Source organism: Rissa tridactyla, chromosome 7 (assembly GCF_028500815.1).
Source record: "Rissa tridactyla isolate bRisTri1 chromosome 7, bRisTri1.patW.cur.20221130, whole genome shotgun sequence".
NCBI classification, from domain to species: Eukaryota; Metazoa; Chordata; class Aves; order Charadriiformes; family Laridae; genus Rissa; species Rissa tridactyla.
The window spans coordinates 19747337-19767881 of NC_071472.1; the positions used below are offsets into that span (position 1 = coordinate 19747337).

General features: G+C 36.0%; 1 protein-coding gene across 1 annotated transcript in view; it reads right to left on the reverse strand.

Annotated features, from left to right (window-relative positions):
* KCNH7 (potassium voltage-gated channel subfamily H member 7) overlaps positions 1–20545 on the reverse strand; it is a 237852-nt gene that overhangs the window by 91062 nt on the left and 126245 nt on the right. Inside the window, exon 3 of the mRNA XM_054209833.1 lies at positions 5268–5427. Coding sequence (XP_054065808.1) covers positions 5268–5427 — 160 coding nt within the window. The remainder of the gene's footprint in view (positions 1–5267; positions 5428–20545) is intronic.

Consider the following 20545-nt stretch of genomic DNA (forward strand, 5'->3'; position numbering starts at 1 on the left):
TAAAATTGGACACTTACATTCCTTTTCTCAACAGATGATTTGATAGCCATATTTATATACAGAAGTTATTGTGGCTTAACACTTTATAATAAAGAGTTTAATGAAGTCTGTACAACACACTGTACAGGAATTCTAATCTCATCTTATTTTGGTTAACAACTTTTACTAGTAGACAAATTTAAATGATAATTCAGTAGTGTTCACAGGGTGTTTTTTTTCCTAAATTGGTATAAAATCACGTCTTCTTAATTTAGTCCAATGTAGAAAATGTACAGAAAACTCTTTTTTTCTTTTATAGTGAGTCTAACAGGAAGGATTTCTCTTTTTCTAAAAGTGCCTTGCTAAATATCCTTTATTTATGCATTATTTCAGTTTGGAGTTGAAAATTTTATACAACCTTGGCAAATGATTAGGTTCATGAAAATTTATGAACAATGCTTTTGGGAATAATTTTTTATTGTCGTTGTGACAATCAAGCAAATGTTAGTGTCTTACTGGTTGTGACCAGTATTTACACTGGTATTGTGAAGCCAGTATCTTCGCTTTTCACATTACTTCCTATTCAGCATTTTGCTGCATATGAGATAGGAGCTTTTGAGCACCAGTCCATAAGAACTGTTACAGTAAGAGTAAAATCCATTTTTAGGGCCTATGTAGCTCAAAACTTTTGATCTTAACACTTTAATATGCTGAACAAATGCCCTTTCACTTAGAAAGCAGGTATTTTTGTCTTCAAGCATTTCACAGATAAAGTGAGGTAGGGTAAAATTATTAAGTGTTTTTTTCTTGAGTGTAGAAGTTAATTTCTGGAATTATAAAACATTTACATGTTCTAAGAAATGGCAACACAAAAAGCAAATGAACTTATTAGAAAAGACTTGAAGTAAGAATGAATACAATTCTCATCTCTGGAAATGAGACAAAATTTAGAAAGAGTAATTGGATGATGAATGGGCATCTATAGTAGAAACCAGTTTCTGTAAGTCTCACTTTAGCTGCTCATTGTACAAATACATCCTCAGTGGGGAAGGGGATGTTACCCAGTCATGGAATAAGCGCTTACAGAAGAAATTTCCCCACCTATCTGAATATAAAGATGGGACAGATATAGTATTCAATAAATTTTGTTAGTAATTTAAACAAAAAGATATGACAAAAGTTTAGCGATATTTTTTGTCTTTCTCCAAAAGGAGCTATATATGAACAAAGACTTCCTTTGTTTTACTAGTGAAATGGCATAGATTGAAAAACAGAATTGTGGCAAAACACAAAAGCAGTGAAACAGAAAAGAGTGAAAAATCAGTTGGCTGTGATTTAGTAGTTCTTTACAGATGTGTTGCATGCTAGGATTTTCCAAAAATTTGCTATTTGATTATAGAAACACTGGCTGGACTTCCGTAGAGAACTGATGATAAATTCTTGTAAGGAAGAATAAAGGGAACAAAGGGATCAGCTGAAAGGATTTTTACACTGGTATTGTGAAGCCAGTATCTTCATTTTTCACATTATTTCCTATTCAGCATTTTGCTGCATATGAGATAGGAGCTTTTGAGCACCAGTCTAGAAAGAATTTTATTTATACTCAAATGTGATCATCAGACTCCTGACAACATACCCCCATTTTTTTTTTTTGATAATCTATTATTATCATAATCTGCCAAGCCCAATGATAAATCAGAACCTAGCTGTGTTAGCCATTGTAATGGCATATAACAAAAGATAGGATCCCTGTCCCAAACAGCTTACAAACTGTTTAAAATATCTGTCAGTATTCAGCTGGTAAATTCTTAATTTTCTGCCTGTCCAGAACTAAATGTAGTCCCTAAGCTCAATTTAGCAAGTATCAGTTGCCTTCCATAGGTCTTTAATTTGTTCAGAGGGCCCTCAGCCTTTAAACACATTGGAATCCCTCTTTTCTATTACAGCCTTTGAAAACAGAAGGCACCGTGTGTACAACATGAAATGCTTTTTTCTTACATCGTGTTAGATTTCAGTCATGGCAAGTACTGTGGTAAGCGGTCTTGTTCAAAACTGTTAGCTGCAGCTAGCAGGATGGATGCTTTTAGAAAACGGACAGGTTTTTCAAAGTTACACTTGATAAATTTGGTGTCAACTCCTAATAAATCAATTAGAGGAAGAATGGTAGTATGGAAGAGTTATCTTATTTTCTAGGGTCAGGAAAATAACTGTAATCTTTTTGTTTCCTATTGACTTTTGGTCCTTCTCTCCTGCAACCTGACTCAGTCATTTTTATTTGCTCTCATGTTGAAAAGACATTGTAATATGAGAAAACTCAATCTAAGGAGCTCTGGAAAGAAATCTCTCATGATCTGTGTACTTCTGGGTAGTAGATGTTAATGCAATCTGAAATCTTTTGTCTTTTGTCATTAGCTGTTGCTTGTCTTGCTTGTTTGTCAGAGATGTATTGCACTTGTTATATGGCTGGTTCCTTCTCTATTTTTATTCTCTAAATTGGTTGCTGGATTTGGAGGGATTTTGTTTCTTTGTTTTTTTTTTTTCTTGAACCAACACCCATTACTGTCCATTTGGTGTGAGATCCAATGAAAACAGATTACTGACTTCACCTGTTGATATATGTTCTAAATAGAGTAAGATGATGAAAAACGAACTTCCTCACAGAGAATCTGCTGTTTGCCTTTCTTCTGGTGGGAACATGACTTAAAAAAGATGATTTTACGGATAAACAATCCACCTTTTTTGTGACTTCTGTTTTTGTTTATTGGTCTCTCTCTGCCTTTTCTAAATTTCAAGGCATTTGTCTGTTTGTTTTAATTCAAACCCACCATTGGACTGTACACAATATCTTGCAGTTATTTCTGGATGTTTTGCGCATGTTGGCCTCTTTCTTGAGAATTCTCTCTGCCAAGAGGAATTTTTGGCTATATGTAGCATATTTTGTATCACCATTCTTCCCATCCTGCCCACATAACAGTCTGCTCTGAAACCACAAGCAACTGGGAGTAAGAGGCAGCCATGTGTCTGCTCTAGTTTCTGCCAGTTTCTGGCATCTGGCTGTACCCACCAGCAGGAAAATGGTTCAAGTCACCTTTCTTTGCCTCCTTGTGCACCTTGATCTTTCTCTATTATGTACTGTGCTTGGAAACCCACCTATTCATTTTTCAGTTACTCTCAACAAGGAAATCCTCTAAGTATGTCAGGTGTAAATACTGTTAAACACAAGAAGGATGTTTTGACTGAGTGCTTTTTTTGTGTGGATGTCCTCTTTAGCGGCTTTTCACTTTAAAATACGGCAAGTGACAACACTTGAAATGTACAGTGATGTATTGCAGATAGCAGAAGAAAAAGCTCTTTTTCAGGACATGAAGCTCTTTCATTCCCCTTCCCCCCATTTGGTATTTTACCTTCCATTTTTTCAATAAAACCCCATTAAGCATGGACCAGATGAACAATTTTATTTATGTTATAAAATTGTTTTCTACAACCAGGAAGCAAAGTGTTCAAAATTCACAAAATCATGGCATCCTGAAATAGAAACAGAATATAAGTGGGGTTTACTTGATGTAATTTTTATTTTTTTCTGATGCATTTTTATTATTTTTTCTCTTACTCTTTAATGGCATTTTTACGATAACATTACTAGAAAAAGAATAGTGTTTTCTTGGTATCTCAAGGAAAATGAAAAAAACTGCTGTATTGGTTATTTAAAAAAACCCCGCAAAACAGAATAAGAAAAGGAACTATAAAAGCACAAGATTTTAAATATGTATTGGAAATAATATTTACAAAGGCTCTTTTAAAAACATGTGATATTTGGTGAACAATAATTATTTGCAGACTGCTGGTTTCCAATGATGGGGTTTTTCCTTTCCACAGATTTATACCTCCTACCATTGTAGGATTATATGGACATAAGGGAAGGACTTTGGCCCATCCAGAGTGATTCAGTGAGAGCTCTTTCTCCATGCTTAATGAAAATAGTATTTTTTTAGTATCCCAATTAGTTATAGAAATAAATTTCAATCTTTTAAAAATGTGAATGATTTGGCAATATGATGGGGGGACTTTTTGTTTATGTATTTTTAATAGTCGCAGTGCTTTGAGTGAGATCCTATGCATTTTGTCCAGAAGATACAATGCAGAAAGTCTAGATTATGAAGAATGGCAAAGACTGCCATCAGAAGGAACCTGGTAAATGCTGTTATATGCACAGCTACAGGCCTGCTCCTTACAATCTCAACATAACTAGTAGAAAAAGTAATACAGCATGTCATCACTTCAGGTAGTACATAGTGCTTACATTGGGAAAGTTCTCCCCTCGCTTCTCTCAGTGAAGATTGTACCCGTCTCTGTCTCCTCTCTAGAGAACGCTGAAGTGTTGATTTAACAATCAGAAAACTTAGGTTCCAGGTCACTTTATCATATTAACATTAAAGATTATTACACTGTGAAAAGGTATTTTCCAACTGTTGCTGAGCTAGCCAGGGGCGAGTGTTAACGCTCACGGTTAGAGCACGCTGTGCTTTACTAAGAGCTTGTACAAATGGGGATGTGTTCTGGGAAATCTTGTAGTAAGAGGAGATTACGTGAGTGGAGATGCAAAGCAGAAAGACCGTGTGCTGTTGCTGCAGAGTGAAGGTCAGCAAAAGAACACACGTTGTGCAGATAGTGTGACAGAAAGCTACGCAGCATAGCTGTATAAGAAGTGGACTTTTGTTTTGTGTAGATTTTTCTGATCTTGACAATACTTACGTTCCAGAGTGAAAAAACAAAACATTTCCTGTATATCAAAAAAACTCCACATCTTTCAAGCCAAATTAAATACTTCAAGTTGATAAAATCAGGGTGTTTAATTATGTTTTTTTTTTTCCACGTTTCATATTTTCTAGTCTAATTTAATCAAACCTACCACCAACTATTTTTTATTTAGAAAGGAAAATAGAAATACCCAGTTTTGAATAGGCTAATGTGAAATATTTGGTCTATAGCATAATACTTTTTTTGCAGTTTTCCATTCATAATCAATTTTTGTCAAGGGTAATGCACTTCTGGAAATGTTTTACTTTTAATGAATTTATATTTTCTAGCAGTACTCACAAGATCCATACTGCTAGTACTACCAAAGATTTGATAGATTATCTCACCAACATTGTAACAGGTTTGCTGCATTTAACTCCTTATTGTTTTGAAACGAGGGGACTGCATCATTTCTTTGGTATCATTATTGCCCAGGTTAATGACTCTCACAGCTAAGAGTAGAGGTAAGCAGAGAACTTTCAATGAATAACTTACGATTTACAAGTTTGGATGGCAATATTGGCTTGCACCTCTCGGGAGATGCCACATTCTCGTCATCTGTTACATACTCAAAGTTAATAATAAACATCATTGCTACTCCTTCTTGATTTTTCACTGGAATTATGTGGGTGTTGCAAATGAAGGTAGATCCTGCAGATAGAGAAAAAAAGAAAGAAATATATAAATGAAAGGAAACTTCATTATTTTTTCACTCCAGTAATTCCAGTTACACCAACAGATAGTGAAGAATATTTCTTTGAATTTAATGATTGAACATCAAACACGCTATTCTTTAATTTAAACAGGAATATTTTCATAGAAAGAAATACACCTTTTGATAGATTATTACCTCTTTTAAAAGATATCTCCTTTAAAGTGTCAATTTTACTTTTTTTTTTTCCACTAGAAGTACCTATATAGAGAGACTTGCAATATGTAGACATTTCGCACCAAAAGTAGCAATGCGAACAGTGTTCCAACCACAACACTAGTGAAGAGAGCAGAACCCCATTCTTCCAAATGTCAAACATTCTTCAAGCTTTTGGTTCTATTACAACAGGATGAATCGTGCATTAAATATTTATGGGTGTAAATATATCACTATTCTTATTTTAGCTCTCAGTCTTTTGGGGGCTGTATAATGTTGCTTAGGTTTGTGTTAAAAATGATATTTGTTATTGGATCCTATGGAGTTTTATATTCTATCACAAAAAACATCTAAACAGTGGTAATATTTTTCAATAATCTTCAGAAGTATTTGACTTAACTGTTATATATAATTTGAAGTATGAATTTAAAAGTACCCTGGTTTTCATATATATGGAGTATACCCAGCTTACACTGAAATGAATAGAAGGTATAATTTCTCAACACCTCTGGTACTCAGGGTGTTCTTGTTCAAATGCCTAATTACAGATTTAAAGAACTCTTTGTGTTAATTCTTCCAGTATAACTCTTAAGAAGTTTCATTTGACAAGGTCATTAGTTTTGATTTAATTCCTTCTATTAACCTAACATAACATAGTGGTTCCAAAAATAATGCTTGCTGTAAGCAATACAATAATGTGCTAAAAGCTTCATGCAAACACAACTGTGAGATGGTGTCTTTCCATGATAACTAGGGACTGGTTTAAGGGACATCGTCTGCAATTTATGCATTCAAATGCAGTAATCACTGAAACTTGACAGGCTGTGCAATTTGACAAAAACAATCCTGATTTGTGTTACACAAGAATAATTTTTTTTTTTTTCTTTTTGCCATCGAGCAAAGAGATAGTAAAGATTTATATCATTATGACCAAGATCAAATTCTGGCTCCTCATATTTAATGTAGTACTTGCTATAATGTGATATATATGGCAGTTTGAGCTATGTATAAAATTGACATGCTGGCCTTTCAAGTTTTGCAGCTGTATCTTCGATCCATTTAATAAAACAGTTAAGCTGTGGCACTTGCCACAGTTGCCATGGTTACAAGCTCAATGACTTTAGTAAACAGAAAATAAGCAATTTAAGACTGTTCCATTAGAGCTAAAAATAGAAGTGCTGCAGGCCAAGCATTGCAACACAGACTGGTTAAACAGAGGGTCTGAAGAGAATTTAGAAATAATCTTTGTGGTTTTAGCTAACTAATAAAAATAGATATTTGGTTTAATCAGTCAAAATTATACTTATTGATTCACTTTGAAGGAAATACTATTTCATGATATAGACTATGTTTTGACATGCAGATTTATAGGTTGAGCATATATCCCCCAATAGGACCCCTTTAACACAAAGGACTGGAAGTGGGGCTAAGCTGAGGAGTGCATGGCTTTGAAGAACACTGAACTCTAGTGCATCAAATGTTTATCAGTTTTTGCAAACAAGGTTGATGAGGAGACTCAGACTTCTCTAGAAACTTTCCTGCTTTTGAAGGCAAGGGTGTTTCAGCTTTTGAAATGCTTCCCACAGTGCTAAGTAATGACACCATCTCCGTTTATGTAGAACATTCCGCCCTCAAGCATTTGCAAACCCCATTTGTACTGGAGCTAGAGATTTGCATCTCTGGGGAGATGCAGAAGCTGTTTAACAGTCCACAGCTTAAGAATGTTGCAAAAAGAGCACAGGGTTAAAAATTTAAGCTGTATCTAGAAATATTTTGGGAACAAAGAATGGAAAAGATTCATATCTGGTATAATTCGGTGTAGTTCCTTTGAAGACCAACTGCATGAGCAGGCTAATGGGTCCAGTGTAGTTCATTAGTCTGAAGTTTTTCCAAGACACCTAGGCTTTTTAAGAGGCATAGAATATTTACATTGTGCGAATGACTGGAATTGGGATTCTGTAACTTGAACAAAATGCAGCGCCTGTCGCAGTCACTGTTAATGTTTGTCTTTAGTACAGAAATTATTACCTGCTATACACTTGTCAGTATCTATCTCTAATGAAGTTGCAATAAGGAAACACAAAATACAAAATAACAGGGAAGACCCTAGTGTGACTGAAAAATAAGAGTTGAGTACAAAGAAAGAATACTAGCAAATTTAAAAGATAAGCTTTGACTTTTTTCAGTTGGTGTCAATAAAGAAATATTAAGAAGTAGCTTCTTTATAAAGAACCTTTAGTGTAAGTACTCTGGCATTCCACTGCTCTTCATTGCACTCGGCATATTTTCCCTGTTTTGTCTCTACACTGAATATTTCGAGAGTAAAAAATGCTTCTGATGAGCAATAAAATTGTAATGAAGTTTATGGAATTTGCATTTCTCATCTAACGACACAGGGCAAGTGGATGAGATAATCAGAATAATTATGAAAATTATACCTTTATAATTAATAGAGTCAATATCCAGCAATATATCTGCATTTTCTAAAGATTACTGTAGAGCAGTAATCATGAAATATATTTATCATTGTTGGCGGTGATGAAGAAGAAAAGCTGGATATTTTCTTGTCAACTTGAATTCCATGGTTGTAAGGGCTTGTTTTCTTTTGTCTATGGCATTTTAAAGACCACTCTTTCATATAGATAAATTAGTGGCAAAATATCCATACGTGAAGAAAAGATTCTGCTCCCCTATATGCTGTGTGGATATGATGTGTGATTCTGTAGTTATGTATTCAACATTATGATTTCACAAGACCAAAAAGGCTGGTGTGAAACAAATAACTACGAAAATATATACGGAAGCGACAATAATTGTTTAGGAAATAAAGATTTAGGATATATTAGGGTTATATAAGGATATATTGCACCATTTTAGCAATTCTGGTGAAGCAAAGCCTATTTAAATATCTGGCTGCATAGTGTTTAATGTTGACTTGTTTCATGAAAGCAGTACAAAGCAGGCACATCAAACTAATTAATCTGGTTCATAAAATCTATTTACCTTTCCAGTGATTTCCTATAGAAGATTTTAGGACAGATTTTTATCAGGCTGCATCTTCTAGATACAACTGCAGTCATTTATTTGAATTGTAATAGCTCCATTTATGAGCAATTGGGAGAGGACAGTACAATTAATACAACAGTGAAGGCATTCCAAATGACAAGAGCCTCCATTCTCATATGAAAAACTCTGACAAGCAAACTTTGAAAAATGACACATCCCAAACAACTATTTTGATTCAGCCTTCCTGGGAACAAAATTTTCACAGGCCATTACATATGCCAAGCTCAAAGAATGAGACACTGTTGTATTTAGGTAATTGTCCTAATTCTGCAGTAGTCCCACGTTTCACACAACAGACACCCTTGAAAATCCATTGTGGTTCTACAGGATGGCTCTGCAGCCCTGTTGCCCTGAATGATTCTGACAGTTGCTATCTGCATTTCACCATTAAAAAACTCAGATTCTCCCACCTCAGTACAAATTTGAGGACTACCTTCATTGGGGCTGAGGCTGCTTCCAATTTGGAACCAATCTTGGCTCCCTGTGCCAAAGCATTTATAACTTCTTGGATATTTTTTGTTATTGGAGCTGCTGTGGACAACTGACTAAGGCTATAGAAAGAAAGATGTTGAGTATGTCCTCTTTGTGCATACATACATTTCTGGACAGGCTGACCACATATGAGCGTTTTCTAGGATTATGATAATTTTTTACTGCTGCAACCTAAAGTAGTCCAGTGTAGGTATCTGTACAATCCATAGCCACTTCTGCTCATTTAAAATTAAAATTGAGAAGGAATAAATCAAAACAGAGCAAAGGAAGAGCCAACAACAGCTTGCCTACTAGAACAAGACTAAAGACAGTTAAAAATTAGAGGCAGATACTGAACATGTTTCCAGAGCTAGGCAGTCCTGCTCTCTGTTTGAAGACAGATCTGAATGAGACAATTCTGCAATGGGACAATTTTATGATACTAAAGTGACAAGACAAGGAAGCCGGGTATTCTTTGCACTTTTATTAAATGATCAGCATGTTTACTTTGGAAATAACTACCCTCTACTTACCCCAGTATGAATCACATTTTGCGATCAAAATAAATGCTCAAAAAGCCTTCTCTCAGAGGCACAAACTTAGAACATATTAGTTACAAACATTGAGTTTATACCTTACATTTTAATTTAAAATCTTAAACTATCGATTTTAGTAGAAATGCAACTAAATCCATTTCATATTAAATTGTGTACTAAGCTTAGTCTTAATTTTATCTGCATTTTACTGAAAAGGAGCACAGAAAAGTCTGCATAGTTCCCATTTTGGTAGTAATGAGGTGAAATATGTATTGTTTTCATAGGTTCATTTTTGACTAGTTACACGGATATTGTTAGAGTCTGATCACTGTTACACTAATTAGAAACTTATTGTTCCTCTGTTAAGAAAGAGTTGACTTCCGTAAATACAAAGAGAAAAGAACATAATGTAATAAAATACAACCAATGGCATTTAGTTATCTTGTGTTCATATTTACAGCCTTATTTGTCCTTTCATCATAGCATGGCTCATGGGGATTGCCCAATGTTAATAAGATCTTCTTTGGCGAAAGAAAAGAGAGATAATCTGAGGGAGAATTAGTGTGGAAGATCAGAAGACCTCTTGACTTTGGCCATGCTTCATGGAGTCTTTGTCTTTAGGATAAGAAGCCAAGACATGGCTTTCTACTAACTCCTTAACTCCCCAAAACCTATGTTCTCTTCCTCCTTAACAGACAAAAGAAGCATCTCTGTCTACTTCTTGTAGACTGAGGCAGGTCTCAAAGTTAATTACTCTGTTTATTCAGGTCTAGGGCAATACTAGCCTAGGCACAAAGTAAAGGAAGTTTACTAAAATGAAATATATGCTCTGGTCTTGGGAAAGGAAAGACTGTCTAGCTTTCTGTGGGCGTTCAGGGAGGCTGAGGCTGTGAGTTTTGTCCACCATGCACAGTATGGCAAATACAAGTAGCAGCAAGCCTCTTAGGAGCCTATGAAGTGCTGCTAACTCAAGTCATGTTCTCTGGCCCAAACTGGCATAAATAATCTATTTTGTTGCCAAATGCTGGCATATAAGGGACGTGGACATGCTCCTTATATGGACCAGTGTGGTAGGGTCACAGGGACTGTGTGATAGATGAGTTAGATGGAAGGCAAAGTGGGAAGGGGGATACAAAATCTTGTGAAATAAGGCTCTGTCTTGCATACCGCTGATAAGACTTTTGCATTCTTGAAATGTCTTAAGGATAAGAATACCCTTACTTGAAGCAGCTTCACATGTGATCTGCTGGACTTGTGACCTTACTCCCTAATGTTCCGTATCTACTTTCAGCCAAACTTTAAAAAAGTAAATGGAAGCAAGCCAAAATGTTTTTTCTGTACATTGTCAAGATTCTGGTAACAAACCGGTTAAACCTTGTTTTAGCAAGCAAGTGCTGTGTCAAGCTGTGAATGGTGCAGAAGAATGACACCTGAAAGTGACTGGTTATAAACAAAGAAAAGGAAATTGGAAGAAAAACAACACTCAGTGAATATTTGCTGTGCCTTGTGTGATTTCTGTGATTTACCACTGAAGAAAGTCCTTTTCTTTAATGCTTAAAATTCAGCAGCTTATTTTCCTCTGTTTTGAGGTCCACTCTAAGCAAACAGGGTACTTAGTTGAGCTTTTGTTGGCATTTAGGGAGAATTGCACTGGGGATGTGTATTGAATATTCAAGCGAAAGGTAGTTTGTCAGATATTGAGGGATGATGTGTATTGTGATGTGGGGACTCACCATGACCAATCAAGGGCTGAAAATCTCTTCCTTTGTGTTTCTGTTTAAGCACAAGCTAGGAAAAATGCAGCATGTCACAGGAAATCTTGTTTTCAGTGGACTTACTGGAAAGGTCTGCTTGCTTTCTGAAATCATACCAATAAGTTTATTCCTGTAGTGTTATGTCCAAAATAATGTGAATATCCTGCAGAATTTCACATGGTGTTATGTTAAAGGACTCCAAATGCTTTTGCAAGCCCATTTCTGTGTGAATTAAAACTAACCATTTAGTAACAGATTTTCACAAATTAGCCTGCCTGATTATATAAAAAAAACGAGTGGAAGAGTGACTGGATTTGCCCTGAGAAAATTGCCCGGCTCTTAGAGATGTAGAACCATATCACTGGAGACAGATACCACCAAGCTACTTGCTCAATTCAGTAACAGCCCCATGGAATAAATATCAGACAAATATTTTTGTCTGTTTTTACCTGCAGCTTTTTGTATCTTTCCACTTGATGCCATTTATTCAGATCTTTAGAGACATCTGATCTTAAAGACCCTATTTAAATTTTGTCAAAACTTTGGCTCTAAATGAAAGAATAACCGTTGGATGTTCTTTTCCTCCCTGACGCCCATTTGTTTTGTAGCTGCACACATGAGGAATAGGAGGAAACTTGATGCTAAGACTAAAGATGATAATATTTGTAGCCATAAAAAGCATCTTTTCCAGGAATCCCAGGCCGCATTGTGAATGTGGCCTGTTGCTGCCCTTCAAAGGGTACAGGTATTATTTTACTTTCTTCTAAAGTTGGTAGGACTGAGGCATAAAAAGAAAAGTGTTTTATCCAAAGCTGCATCAAGAATGAAAGAAGAAACTAGGGGTAACACAAAGAAACTCTTGATCCCATTTTCACAATTGAATGAGTAGATAACAGCCCCACGCTATTAAAATGTGCCTAGTATATTTCCACACAGAACTTTGAGTAATGGTTTGTACAATTCTCTTTATCTTTTACCTGTATCTTCTGAGCTGTGTCTTTATGTCAGCATTTTCCAATTCCATCTGACTGAAAATGAGCTACCTTGTGTGGCAAGAATGGGGAATTCACGAGCTTCCCATTAAACATGCTGCAGATGTATCTGTATGACTGTCTCTTTTAAAAGATTCATTGCAGAGAACAACTAAAAATAGATGGCAGGTTGAAATGTATTATATCCCTTTTCAATTGAGCAGCTATTTATAAGGGGGATGGGTAGAGACAAGAAGAGTATATTTGGCTGATATTTGTTAGGGATCTTACAGTGATTAAATGGGACTGTTCCCTTTGACATTTTACTCCACCCTCCATATCAAAGAGATATTCATTCTGTCACTGAAATGGTGGCTGATACTAAGATTTGATTTATAGGACTGATGTAGGTTTTGTAAGGTATTAACTTACGAGTCTTTAGAGGTGAGGGAAGAATTTTTAAACTAGCAAACTAAGAAAAAAATTACCCTCTGGAGGCTGTGGACAAGTTTATTATTGGACTGGCCTATATAAATATCTCATTTTCTCTCCCTGTAATCCCATTTATAATATAATTCAGTAGCTAGATAAATACTGTTCAACTGCTCACTCCAGCATTTCTTATGCTACTGCATCGACACAATTATTGCTAACCTCCTAATTATAATATCTACACCTACACTAATAGAGCTATGATGATTAATTGTAATGCTGAGCACATTTTATATGGGAAGACAATTTCCTAGTGCTTTGTTGTTTAAGCATATATAAACATGTACCGAAGATACAGAGCAATTAACTATTTGGCAAGGAAAGGAAAATTAAATGAAAAATAAACAAGCAGTAATGCTATATGTCTATAAAGTAGAGACCAAGAAAAGAGCATAGAGTGAAAAATATTGTACATGGAAGGGTGCAGACTTATTTAAGTTCCATGCTGCATGTAGAATAATTTTTAGGAAACCACAGCTGGTGCAGAAGTTGCAAGACAGGCTTTTTGCTTTCTGTCTCAGTTCACCTTAAAACTACATTCAAGTTTTGTCAGAGGGGGTTTCTCTAGAGCATAAACCAAAGTCAGGAGGTCCAGTTCCTACAGTCAGTCTTGAACACTCCCTCGAACTGGTACTCTGGTACATGCATAGTGGTGTGAAAGCTAGGTCTGAAATTGTTTTCTGGATGGGTTCTCATTACTGTCAGTTTGCAAAGCTGGTATGTTCAAACATGAGTGTTACCTGGAATCATTTAGGCCTTAAACTTAGTCTAAAATCTCTATGACACGTTGTCTGTTTCTTCCAGAAGAATATAGCAAGTAGTTTTGCTTCTGAAAAGCAATGTCTCTGAGTTGTTAATGAGAATATTTCTGTCTCTGCAAATGCAGTTAAGTATCTTGTGCCTGGTTCCTTACACCTATGTCAAGCCTCTGCATGCACCACACACAGATGCTAAGCAGTCAGATGTGGAAGGTCAGGGCAGGTTGCACAAAGGGCTACATCTCTGAAGAAAAATTAATTGTTAACTCTGTAAACTCTTTGCAAGTTGACTGTTTAATAACTGAGGAGGATTTTTCATTCTTTTGTGTTGTATACGTTATAGATTATATGAATGAGGCAAGCCCAATGGTTTCCATCTTGTTTTCTTAGTATAAATGCTTGATTTTATGGACACTTGTAATATAGTTGTAGTGCATGCAAGATACGCTACACTTGATGAATTTCATAACTGAACTTTTTTACATGGAAACATTGCAAGCAACAGTGGTATTTTAGAAAGAGAGAAACCAAAATGTTTCACCTAGATATTTTCAAAATGAAGTATTTATTACTTTAATGGACAATATGGAAAAGTGATTTTTTCTACATGGCACAAGATATTCTTGTGAGACAAAATTAATATTTTGAAATGTTCATTTCACTGAAAATGTATAAAAATATTTTTCAGGATTAACGGTGAATAGAAAATCCATTGGTTGCTTAGCTGCATGATACACTTGATCTGAGGACATATTAAAATAAGAGCTTTTTGTTAGGTACTAAAATGTGGATATACTTCACTAGAGTTCTATGTCTATTAACAAAAGAGAACCCAGAACGTATTACTGTAAAACATGGAACATCCCAATATGTGGCAGTAGACAGTAAAAAACTGCCAATGTCCAATGTCATTGGACGGTATCAGTATCACTTAAGAAGGATCAGTGATGAAATATCAGATTCTTTTCTGAAGTTACAGAGGTGGGTGAAAAAAATGTAATAATTTAGCTCAAGTAATAATAATGAAGCACTATGAAAATGAGTTTGTTATACTATGTTTTCAGTTGGCATTTGCATATTCGTTTAAGTAATTTTCATTCATTTTTCAGTCTGTGTCAAGATGGACAATTTTTAATTAAGAAAGGTCATAGCAGTAGGGATTACATTAATTCAGAGGAATTACATGTCATTAGAATAGTTTTGAAAACAACTGGATTTCATTGTGAAAATGCTTTGACTTTTCATTCACATTTTCAGTAAGCTTATTTAAAGCATAGCACTCAACAAATAACAGATGTATAGCTCAAGGTGAAAAACAATGGTAGGACACTTTTTCTGTCACATTTTTTTAACAAAAATAAAGAACTGCAGAGCTTTGGTGTGTATTTACAAACATTATGTGATAATTTTAAAGTTAAATATACCTTAAACCCAAATCTTTACAAAAAAACAACTAGCTGACTAATAATCATTCTAGTTTCTTATTTTTTAGCTAGTTGGCTAAGAGTTAGCATCTATTTAGTTGTACGTGCTAAAATTGAAGATCCTTTTTTTCTTTATTCTTTCTCTCTTTCTCTCTTTCTCTCTCATTCTCTTTCTTTTTTTCCCCCAGCTATTCTTTTCTAAACCCTCATTAGAAGCTGCGCACCTCTGGGCATTCAACTGAGAAATGTCTTATTATGTTCACGAGAAAAGGGATCTCAGGTTTCTAATATTGTCCATCTTGCAGAAAAAGTGCAGATTAAGACATTTTTGTGAAAGTAACCTCATTTATTTCCCCAAATTAAACTACATAAACTATTTTAAGAACTGATTGAATAACCTTACAAAGCAGAATGGAAGAAAAAAAAAGGCAAAAAAAAAAAAAAGCCAGAATTCCATTTCAGTAATTTGTTTCATTTGTCCAAGGTATTGGTCCAGAATATACTAAAGTAAAAGAGCAATCCAGATTCTGTTCTCACTTACACTGTGCCACTTCAGGGAGATTAAGGTTTTTTTTTGTGATACAGTTCTCAATAGATATGCAAAAGAAGGCAGCATTAAATGGCCATACAGTAGGAAGGGTGATATAGAAAAACAGATCAACAGCAGGTCCCCTGAGGCAAAAGAGGAATGCTGTCATTACTGCAAACTTTCACAAGTGCAATGTGCAGCCAGCTCTATTGGCCACGTGCAAGGAGTACCATTTGCTAAATATAGATGCCTTTCTCATGGAAATCATACCCTTGGAAAATCATACTCATGGAAACATGCCCTTCCTGATGCTTTATAAGAGAATTGATCATGAGTAGTTAGAAATACACAAAACCCAAACCTGTAGAAAAAATATTGAGTCATCATATACTGTGTCAGATGTAAAGTCATAGTGTATGCATTATAGTACTTAATTGTAATCCAGCAAAATGTATCTGAAGTGGGAGAACAGACAGACACAAAATGAGGGATTCTTGTTGTATGAAATATCTGTCATGAAGTCTTGGTAATAAAGATGATGATCTGGAAACCCTCATCAGTGAGAACGCCAAGCCTGAACGCTGATGGTAGCAGTGAAGCTACTGGGATCATAAAACAAGTGGATGTAATTCCCAGGACAAACCAAGTAGTTAAAAGAGATGTAGTATTCTGGAGTTCTTGATAACACAAAATCATGCATATTTATAAATGCGTTGGGAGGTCTATGAACTGGAGGTTTGTCAAACACACTAGTAAAATATTAAATTTTTATAATAAAAAAAAGAAAAAAGGTTTTCTAATGGAAAGTCTCCATGCCCAACATGATGTATTTTTAATTTAAGATCTCATTAGAATCAATAAATATGAATGACTGCCCTAGGGGTGGTTTTCATGACCTGACTGCAGTCAGTATAGACAAACAAACAACAATCCCAAGCAGTAAAATGTTGATTCTTCTAAATAGATAATTTCCTATGGTGGAGAAAAATGTAAGTGGAAATAACTGGGAGGAGAAATCAGAAAAATAGATGAATGAAAAATTTAAATTCTTAATGAAAATGTTAGATAACAAAAGAGTAATGATTCAAAGATGCTGAAAATCTTAGCTGCAAGTCCATCTGCTTTGAATGCAAAAGTAAAAGTAAGAAATAGGAATTAACAGGCATATAGTGAATGGAGAAAGGAGAAAGTAAGTACACGTCTGTGGAAACCAAGAGGTATGAAAGACAGAAAGTTGATAGAGGAACGTGGTATGAAATACAGAAACTTGATAGAGGAATGTGACAACATCAGAGCAAGACTAAGGAGAGTAAGTAGGTATGTAACTACATTAATGTTTACAAGTATCTAAAGGATGGGTTTAAGGAGGATGGAGCCAGACTCTTTTCAATGGCTCCCAGTGACAGGACGAGGGGTAATGGGGACAAGTTGGAACATAGGAAATTCCGATCAAATATGAGGAAAAACTTCTTTACAGTGAGGGTGACAGAGCACTGGAACAGGCTGCCCAGGGAGGTTGTGGAGTCCCCTTCTCTGGAGACTTTCAAGACCTGCCTGGATGCAGTCCTGAGGAATGTGCTCTGGGCAATCCTGCTTTAGCAGGGGAGTTGGACTAGATGATCTCTAGAGGTCCCTTCCAACTCTGAAAAATTCTGTGATTCCATACATTAGGCAAAAAAATAATTCCAGTAATAGTGAAAGTCATAAAAATCCCAATAACAACATCTGTCATAAAACTGTTAATAATTATGCGCTAATATTTATGCAACAACCAGATAGATCCTTGAAGAAATATTTCTGAAGTGTTGTAAGTCACTGCTAGATCTAAAACATCAGCAAACTTGGAAAAATCGTAATCAAATATCTGTGTCTACAACTCAGCAGTCTACAACGCTGATGTAACCTCTTAACAAATCTTGCTGGGCAAAGTTCCAGAAGGTTGGAACAATGTTAATATTGTGCCAGCATTCATAAAAGGGATATAGTGGTTGAAATGACTGTATGGCAGTGAGCCTGACATCAGTTCTAAGCAAAATAATGAAACTTGTGATGTTAGATTAATTTAATAAAGAATACCTGACAGGAGTATAATTAATGTCACTCAGTATGGTAATGCAGACCTTATTAATGGAAAAGAAATCTGATTTGATTATTATATTCTTTATATAAAAAACCCACCAAGTAGCCATTACAGACATATCCTTTTGTAAGTTATTCTACTGATTACTGTACAATGTTCTAATAAAGTAATAGCACTATACTCATAAAAAGCTCATTACATGATTTACAAATTGACTAAGAGCTTCCAAAAATTCATTAATGGAGGATCACAATTCAGTGCCAGTTTCTAGTGAAAGTCCGCAGAAATGATCACAATAGCATTAATTTGCTTTGAAAAGGTCTGGAGAAAATATAAAACCACTTTTATGAAATATATGGATACTTCAAGAACTAGTTGTGAAGTGGCTAATGACATGGTAATGAATCAAAATAGAAGAATTTGGAATATTCTGTAACTGGGACATTAAATGCAAACAAATGCATTCTGAAATGGTAAATTTAATCATACCAGGGCATGTAGGCTGAACCAGGGCACGTAGGCTGAAACTAAAAAATAGTAGCTGTATCCTTGAATGTACTGTCTCACGAAAGAAATAATAGGATATATGTAAGAATGGGGACCGTAGGCTGCATAAAGAGGTAGAATAAGAAGTCAACCTTTCCCTGTCTATATGGCACCGGGGAGACTAAAACTGGATTACCGCATTCATTTTCTGGCATCTGAATTCTTAAAGGACATTGAAAAATTGGAGAGGGCATACAAAAGAGCAGCGGAATAGCATTCCTCAGAAAATTCCTTTGGTGTGAATCTTTAAGATGACAATCTTTGTTGTTTAGTGAAAAGTTGTTTGAGAAGTAAATTGCATTGCGATCTGTAACTTCATGGAAAGAGTGCTGAATATGAAGGAGCTGTTAAGTCTAGCAGAAAGAACCTAAATGTCTGGAAGCTGAAAGCAGATAATTCAAGCTGTATCCTCTGGAATGACCCATAAGAGGAAGCAGTGGTTCTCCCTCTCTTTATGTTTTTAGATCAAGAGCAAAGAAACAGACAAGTCCTTTTAATCAACAAAACCTATGTACTATTCATCTTCATAAAGTTCTAATGTTTCTTCTGAATATCTCATTTCAATTGAAAGAGGAATTCAGTGCTTCCTGGCCCAGCTTTGCTCTAAATACACAGTGCTCCATAAACCAAGATGCTGCCTCTCCCCTGTACTTGGGAATGAAATTTCATGTGCTCTGCTTAGTCAGTTGGTAAAATTTGAAAAGCTCTTCAGACTTTGATATTGTGACCTTAGTAAGAGGTGGGATCACATTTCAGCAGCAGGCTTTGGCCCATCCTTGGGTTATGGTGGTGTAGCAGTGACTTAAATTCACGAGGCATGACTCCTAACCTCTTTCTCTCTCCTGCCAACGAACAGAGCAGCAGACTGTGGGATGTGCAGGCCTGCTTTTCACTCAGATGCATCAGCAATGCTAGCTCAGTGCTCTTCAGGGCAATGTGTGTGGAGGTGTTGTGCCTCTGTTCTTCTAATTCTCTCCTCATCAGGAAATGGTAGCGGTTCCCAATTCTGACTGTCCCAGTAATGGTTGCTGGAGGATGCATTTGGCTGTCTGGGCTGCAGTCACTGCTCAAATAGCTGTTTCCTGTCTCCTTTAGGGAAAAGGCACAGGCCAGATGGGGATGCAGGGTCAAAGCACTGCCAGTGCAAAATCATTATCATTAACTCCATCTCCCCACAAATAATACATGTTTATTTGTCAGAATGAAATCTTCCTTGTGAAATGTTAAAACTTTACCTCATGATAATTCTGTTACAAAAAAGCTCTTTTTTAGCTACCAGCAACTCCACCTGATTAACTAAGAGCATAACTACTACCGGACATGGCTGTGGAATTTATTCTTTATTTTTGAAAGTAAATCCAGCTTAACATCCCCTTAACCTTCACAGAAAGCTCATGTTCTTAGGTTGGAATCATGCCCTTAGTATCTATACTTGATGGCTTCACATGATGTCCTGACTACCCATATGAACGTCCATCTGTTAGGCTGGCATGGTGCCCTCCCACAAGTCGCTGGACTCTTGGCCTAGGACACGACTGAGGGCTGAATGCTTACTTAATACTTCCTGTGACTTCCTGTCCGTGTGGACGTGTGCGTGTGTGTGCTGTAACCCTCCTGTTTGTAATGGGCAGGATGGAAAATATTTGCCCAATTTCCTTCAGGCAAAATAGTCTAAGTGCAATCCAGAACATATTTTGGTAGGGGGTTTTTGCTAGAAAAATGGTAAGAAATTCCATGGAGTTGGATTTTCTAAGGTGAATATCTAAATCTAAACATTTTAATAGCAAAACATTGCTTTTTGTTAGGAAGCAGTGCAAATTCTACCAAAAAAAAAAAAAGTCAATGCTGAATAGTATTAATGAGACAGAGCATTGACAGACCCCAGAATAAAATTTCCATGTGCTAAACACTAAATGGAGGAGGATTGGAAAGCTAAACTTCCTAGAGGGCTGGGTTTTTGAAAGTCTTCATATAGTGTTCCAGCTTGCTTCGCATGATTTTATTTTGCCAGCTTTGTTTTTCAAGTTGAACATAATTGTTGACTAAATAGCTAAATAAAATTGTGCTTCTCTTATCAACTGCTTCTGGGTGGCATCTAGTTCAGAGAACACATCCAGGCTCAATCCGCTTTATCAAAATGGGTGATTCCAAAGTCCTGTCACTGCAGACCCTACAGCTAGTGACTCAGGCTCTCCCCCATGAGATGCTCTGCCTGCTGCTTTTCCTTTCTATCACTTATGCATGCTTCCTCCGAGCTCCTATTAGGCTGTAGAT